Source organism: Petaurus breviceps, unplaced genomic scaffold (assembly GCF_028583685.1).
Source record: "Petaurus breviceps papuanus isolate PSGF00001 unplaced genomic scaffold, PetGlider_PUasm1.0 90845, whole genome shotgun sequence".
Taxonomy (NCBI): domain Eukaryota; kingdom Metazoa; phylum Chordata; class Mammalia; order Diprotodontia; family Petauridae; genus Petaurus; species Petaurus breviceps.
The window spans coordinates 1-6,890 of record NW_027187359.1 but is presented as its reverse complement, the minus strand read 5'-3'; the positions used below and the strand labels follow the sequence as shown (position 1 = coordinate 6,890).

At 43.1% G+C, this 6,890-nt stretch overlaps 1 protein-coding gene across 1 annotated transcript in view; it reads right to left on the bottom strand.

The window, feature by feature from the left end:
* The window catches only part of R3HDML (R3H domain containing like), an 11,050-nt gene extending 4,952 nt beyond the window's left edge, over positions 1-6,098 (bottom strand). Inside the window, exons 1-4 of the mRNA XM_069072271.1 lie at positions 5,782-6,098; positions 3,597-3,715; positions 1,212-1,344; positions 269-384 (exon numbers count right to left, since the gene is read on the bottom strand). Of these exons, the coding sequence (XP_068928372.1) occupies positions 269-384; positions 1,212-1,344; positions 3,597-3,715; positions 5,782-6,042 (629 nt within the window). The 5' untranslated portion in view covers positions 6,043-6,098. The remainder of the gene's footprint in view (positions 1-268; positions 385-1,211; positions 1,345-3,596; positions 3,716-5,781) is intronic.
* Positions 6,099-6,890: the final 792 nt, after the last annotated feature.

Sequence of the window (6,890 nt, the reverse complement as noted above, 5' to 3'; positions counted from 1 at the left end):
CTATCTATCTATCTATCTATCTATCTATCTATCTATCTATCTATCTACCTATCTATCCATCTATCTAAATCTATCTTCTACACATGTTGTTTCCCTCCAATTGAATATAAGCTCCTTGAGAGCTGAATTTATTTTTATTTGGTCTTTGTGCCACAGAACCTTGGACAGTGCCTAGCACATAGTACGTGCTTTGTAAATCCTTGATTGATTGAAAGAACACAACATCCAGAGTCAGAATATCTGTGTTCAAACACTGGTTCTAACTTACTTGATGGCATAGTTGCACACTAGGTACACAGCCTGGCGCCAGGTGTTCCCCCAAACGCTGATGTTTTTGCAAGTGTGAAGAGCACAGCCCAACCGATTGGAAGATGCCCACACCATCTGGCAAGGAACAAACAGAGGGAGGAATGGAGGTTCATCAATGCACCAGGGTCATTGTCCACTCCACCACCATGCCAGACCCGGAGTTCAATGGAAGTCTGGGGAGGGGTCATGGGAAGAGCTGGTAGTTTTTTTTTTTTCTGGATCTGTAATGAGGAGATCCAGTCCAGTTTTGTTTTAATTTATAGTGAGGGGGGAATTGCGATTGCCCCAACTTGATCTCAATTTGTTTTCTGACTGCTCTGAAGCTGGACTTCATTGGCAATAAACAAAGACACCTCAAAGGTCCCAATGGCTTTCAGGTATACCTCACTCTAAAAATTCATTCTTTCATAAAAGGTAAATTTCAGTGTAGTTATCCACATTACAAATAATTCTTCATTTTTGTAGAAGTCATTACAGTATTCCTTTAGTTAATGAGTTCTCTCATGCATTTACAATAGGACTTGATTTACCAGAATTCAGCTTATTCTGTGGAATTTAGGTTTCCTCTAGCACACCCATTCTAAGACTGTAACTTTTCAGGAGCACATCTATTTAACAAATGGCCACAGAGGTATTGAAAACCATAGGTCAATCCTTAGTGACATTGTTTCCCCTATTAGAATGTGAGCAAGGCCTGTCTTACTTTTCTATTTGTATCTCCATTATTATATGCATTGCACATAATAAGCACTTAATAAATGCTTTCTTCCTTCCAAATTCATCATTTTTTCTTTCTTTTCATAATGCTCAAGAAATCTACCTCTCTAAGGTTTGCACTGGAGCATGACCATATCCTCCACACAATTAGAGGGCCTTCCCTTTTTCCTCTACCCTGGATGTACCTGAGTATAGTGGGTGCACACAGGCCCACTACAGTGCCAAGGACAACGGGGGCTGCACTCTCTTGGGTTGGGGAATGAGTAGTGTTGCTTTTCTTCTGACCAAGACTTTACTAGATCCACAACTGATCGGTACCTGGTAGTAGAAGAAAAAGCATAACAAAGAGGGAAGGGTTATGAGAAAGACATCAGATATAACAGAAAGAACCCTCAACTGAAAGTCAGGAAATGTGGGCACTAGTTCCAGATCTTGTATTAATTCATTGAGTAACCTTGAATAAATTATTTCTCCTCTATGGGAAAGTTTTCTCATCTGTAAAATAAGAATATTGGACGAAATGGAATGTCCCTTCTCTGTAGTGCCATGAAAAGAGTAGATCTAATGTCTGAGAACATACATGTGAATGTTGTTGAAGGGGACCAATGACATCATGGGGTGATGTCTTGTCTCATGTATGAATTAGATTTAAGTGAGGTAGAGTTGCACAAAATCTTCAGTCTCTCTTTTGCAGAGTCATTGAAATCCAATGCAAGACAAAAGTCAAGATGACTGGTGATTGCCCGAGATGCAGTGGATGATCTTGGCATTTTTTATGTCTGACCAAGCTCTAAGCCCTCCCATGGGACCTGCTTCAGCTGCCTTCATGGCCATTGGAGCAAACTGTTCTCACCTGTCCATTCATTGGGCAAGTCTTCAGATGCTCAGGGTGTACAACCCCCTAACTCAACAATGGCTGTTGGTTACCCTCAGCTTGGTTTAGCTCCGCTGGGCTGGTCTACCAATGTGTGGCCACTGTGAATGCTACACATGGCTTCTTGGAGTCACAGGTGAGAGGTGAGTGCCAGGTAGACACCAGAGGCGGATAAGCAGCCCTGCAAAGAGCTTGGCAGCCCTCATACCAGAGGCTCCTTGAACACTCCAGATACCCCTAGAAATGAATACCAGCTGTGTCACTAACTATATGATCTTAGACAAATGATTTAGCCTTTTTGGACCTCAGTTTCCTCATCTGTAAAATAAGGTTGGATTAGGTGATTACTGCTTTAAATTTGTGATCCTTTCTGGCTTTAGTAATCTATGTTTTAACATTCTGTGTTCTATGCTTTTCCAGCTCCAACATTCTATGCTCTATTCTCCATGTTCTATATTTTTTTTCTCCAATATTTTGTTCTGATGTGGCTTCCTGCTATTCTATGACTTTCCAAGGTGAAAGACAAGATTCATCAGTAAGAGAGAACTTGGATCACCAGAGACAGTAAATCACAACCTTTCTCCAGGCCTCCCCTCAAAGGTCTTATGAAGAAAAGGTCAGGGGCATTTAAGTATCTGACCAATCTTTGGAACTAAGCAAGATTCCTTCAATTTGAAGGATCTTCTGGGGAAAACCCAGGACCTTCTCTACACCTTAATAAACCATACTATGAAAGGAAGCAGTAATAGATAATACAAAATAACAGATAATCTGTCACTTTCTCTTGTTGAAAAGATGAAGAGGATGTATGCTTCATGGCAAGGGGATGGGAAAGAAAACTGGGGATGCAATATTTACTAAGTTGCACTGTGAATGAAGTACATGTATAAGTATAAGCCTGTCATTCTGAGGGTAGGAAAAAAGCTTGTTAGCTTGAAGAAACCCAGCAGGGGGATGGAGAGAATAACAGAAAAAGATATAAAGGTCCTAAATGTACTAAACTATTTATACCAGAAATTTTTGTGATGGCAAAGAACTTGAAACTATAGGGGTGCCCATCAATTGGAGAATGGTTGAACCAATTATGTTATGTGAATGTAATAGAGCACTATTGTGCTATAAGAAATGAATGAGGGGTGGCTAGGTGGCACAGTGAGTAAAGCGCCGGCCCCAGAGTCAGGAGGACCTGAGTTCAGTTCCAGCCTCAGACACTTAACACCCACACAAAAAAACTAGCCGTGTAACCTTGGGCAAGTTACCCCAATTGCCCTCCAAAAGGCAAAAAAAAAAAGAAATGAATGAGATGGTTTCAGAGAAACCTGGGCAGTCTTGTATGGACCTAAGTGAGCAGAACCAAGTGAACAATTTGTACTATATATAACAACATCATAAAAGCAAACAATTTTGAAACACTGCATGATTCTGATCAACACAATGATCAATCCTGTTACAAAAAACTGATGAAGAAGAATGTTGCCCACCTCCTGAGAGAGAGGGGATGGACCAAATATATAGGGTAAGACATATTTTTGGATGTGGCCAATATGGGAATTTATTTTGTTTGATTTAATATTGTTACAAAGTTTTTGTTTTCTTTTTCTCTTTTCTTCCCCTAGGGGGTGGAGAGTAAAAGTGAGATAAAATTAAATGTTTGATAATTGAAGAATTTTTTTTTAAAGCCAAGAGAATCACTCACCGGCCAGAATGAATGGAGAGGTTCTGGCCCAAGAATTTCATCAGCTGTGGGGGCCCATGTTCCCAGATGCACCTTGCTGCCCAGGCTTCAGCTGATCTGGCCAGTCGTTCATCCCAGACCTAGCAGGAAGAATCATAGACTACCAGAGTCATAAGGGACCCAAAGGAGATCTGCCCAACCTGTGCGCAGCAGGAATCTCCTCTAAAAAGGATCATTGAAAACTTCTAAAAACAGGAAGCACCCTCCTTGCCTCCCAAGGGATCCCATTCCACTTCTGAACAGCTCTGACTGTCTGAAAACAATTCCTCCTTGTGTTAGATTGTGAAATCTGCCTCTGCAAGTAGTCCAGCTCTTCTTCCAACCAACCAACAAGCCATTTACTAAGTGGCTTCTAAATGGGCCAGACCTTGTGCTAGGTGCTGAGAATATGAATGAAGACAGAAATGAAATGGTCTTCTAGGTGCTTTTACATTTTATCAGGAGAAATGACTCGTGTACATTTTAGTAAATACAAAGTACATAAATACATAGAAATTTCAAGAGGGAGTACCAGTACCTAGGGGAGAAAAAGGGTCAGGAAACACACCACCCAGGAGGAGGCACTTCAGTTTTGAAGAGGAAGCTGAAGACTCTAAGAAAAATATAATAAAATACTTGAAAATAGTGATCATGTTCCTCTCTCCTCTACATCTTTTCTCCAGTCCAGAAGACTCAAGAATCATCAGGCAGGTAGAAGGAAGACATTAATCAAGGACTACGCTACTAGAATTTGAACCCAGGTCCTTCAACTCCAAAAAGATATTCCATTCTTAATGATGGATTTAGGAAAGGTGGTACAATGCCAAGAGACCTGGACTTGGAGCTGGAAGACCTGGGTTCTGGTGTGGTCTTCAGCATAGGGGACCTTGGTCAAGTCATTAAAACCAAGGAGAGGTAGTGTGGTCTAATGGAATAACTGATCCTGGGCCTTTGAGGTAGGTGTGAGCTCTAGTTACTTTGGGCAAGTTGTTCTATATCCATGAGTCTCTGCTTCCTCATCTAGAAAATGGGGAAAATATTAGTGCCACTTAACCTCATGGGGATATTACAAAGCACTTTGTAATCGATAAAAACAGTATTGAAAAGTGGGCTATTGTTTTTATTCTTCCCATGTTATATACAGCGTGAATTGAGGAAAAGGGACTTATTAAAACCTAGATCCAAATCCCAGAATCTATCACCCATCTCTGAGCCTTCTCAATGACATCCTGCAGAGCACCACGTCCTTCCCTCTCCCTCCCCCTCATGCCCTGTGGCCATGTGGACCATAATTAATTTACCCTCTGTCCTGATAGAATTTTTCCTCCTCAGGAGTAGGAGACACTGGTCACTGTGGGGGCCTTGCAATCTGTTCAGAGGAGATATCTAGGAAGCTATTGGATGACTATCTGTCTGGGCTGGGATAGGGACAATTGGACAGAGGGAGGGACTGAGATAATGCTAAGGATCTTTCTAACCCAGGAAGTCTAGGATTCTGAGCAATGGAGAAAGCCTACTACCTCCTGTCTCCTGTCCCTCTCCAGGGGGTGGTCCCTGCCTGTCTATGGCAGACCAGCTCTCCCACCCCTGGTCCTTCCTTTTGACCCTCCCTCTATTGAAAGGGCTCAACCTATGGTTCATGAACTTCTAAAAAATCTTTTGGTAACTGTTATTTCAATATAATTGATTTCCATTGTAATCCTATGTATTTAAATTTATGCATTTAAAAATAACCTTCTGAAAAGGAGTCTAATAGGCTCCACTATACTGTCCAAGGGGTCCAAGATGCATAAAAAGTTAAGAATTCCTCCCTATAGATACTGAAAGGATGGTCATATCTAGAACTGGTGGCATTAGCCTTAGGATAGGGTAAAAAGCTCTCACCTGGGAGTCAGGACTGCTGGTTTGGATCTACCCCTCTGCCCCTGACTTATTGGCACTGTTTCTTTCCAGGAGACCCTGGTTCTCCAAAACTTAAACTGGGAATATTAAATCTTGTTCCTCTTTCACTGCTGGAGATCTGCACAAGTAGACTGGTTGAAACAGGCTAGTAAAAAGTTAGGGTACATCAGAGTGTCTCACCCCACAACACTTGGGGTGGATTACACCAGGTGAGCAGGAATGCAAAGCTTTATGAGAAGGGAATGAGCAGGAAGTGGAGACTCACCATGTACTCCATGTTGGCGGCAGGTGGGTACACCCGTGCCCGGATGCGGTTGTGATAGTCCAGGAGTGCATTCATGTCCCGGGCTGAGATATGGCGCTTCCTTCGGGGCCTGGGCATGGACAGACCTAGGGCCAGCCCAGAGTGCATGGCCCCAGGCTGGGTCAGAGCCAGAGTGGTATTAGGAAGCACCAGAGCATCCACCGTCTGACTCCCCCAGAAGAGCAGACCAACAAGGCACAGAGGGCCCTGTAGCAAAGGCATGGCAGGCTAGGGACCTGATCCTCTTAGGCTCAAAGGCTTCCCAGTCAGGGTCAGAACAGGATATCTAGAGTTGTGGGGTACACAGGGAGAGAGAGACACAGAAACAGTGCTGATCAAAACCATTCTCTAGGAAAGTTCCCTCCTTGGAGGAAAGATGCAAAAAGATACTCCCCACCCCCACGCCCCCAAAAGAAATAGAATTTAAAAGCAGATTATAGGATTTAGTTTAGAGTTGGAAGGGACCTTAGAATATAATAATTAGAAATGTTCATTAGATCATAGATTTAGAGCTGGTAAGGATCTTAGAAGTCTTCTAATGCAGCCCCACCATTTTGTTGATGAGCAAACCAAGGCCTAGAGAGGTTAAGTGACTTGACTAAGGTCACACAGCAATGACAGGAGTATTTGACTCCAGATACAGTGCTATCTCTAACATAGGACCATCCTCTTTGAAAATAACCACTGCCAGCCCCTTGTTCTCCCTGTGATGAGTCAAAGGGAGCAAATGCCCCAGGACATGTTTTCTGCAGGGGGAAAGCTCTGTATCTGTTCCTGCTGGGGGCCCAGATGTGGAGGAAGTTTGAAGCTACTCCTATCAGGGCTCAGTCTCTTCCCAGCCACTTTTCCCCCTGCTTCCCCCAATACCACCAAGTCCACTTCAACCCAATCCCAACCTAGTTCAGTTCCTTAATGGGGGCAGGAGGAGGAGGAGGGGGAGGACCCTGTCTCTTGGTTTCTAGAACCTCCTTTCTTCTCAGGCTTGCATCCTTCCTGAAGGGAAGGAAGGATGGTAGAGAATGAGGAAAGAGAGAGAGAGAGAGAGAGAGAGAGAGAGAGAGAGAGAGAGA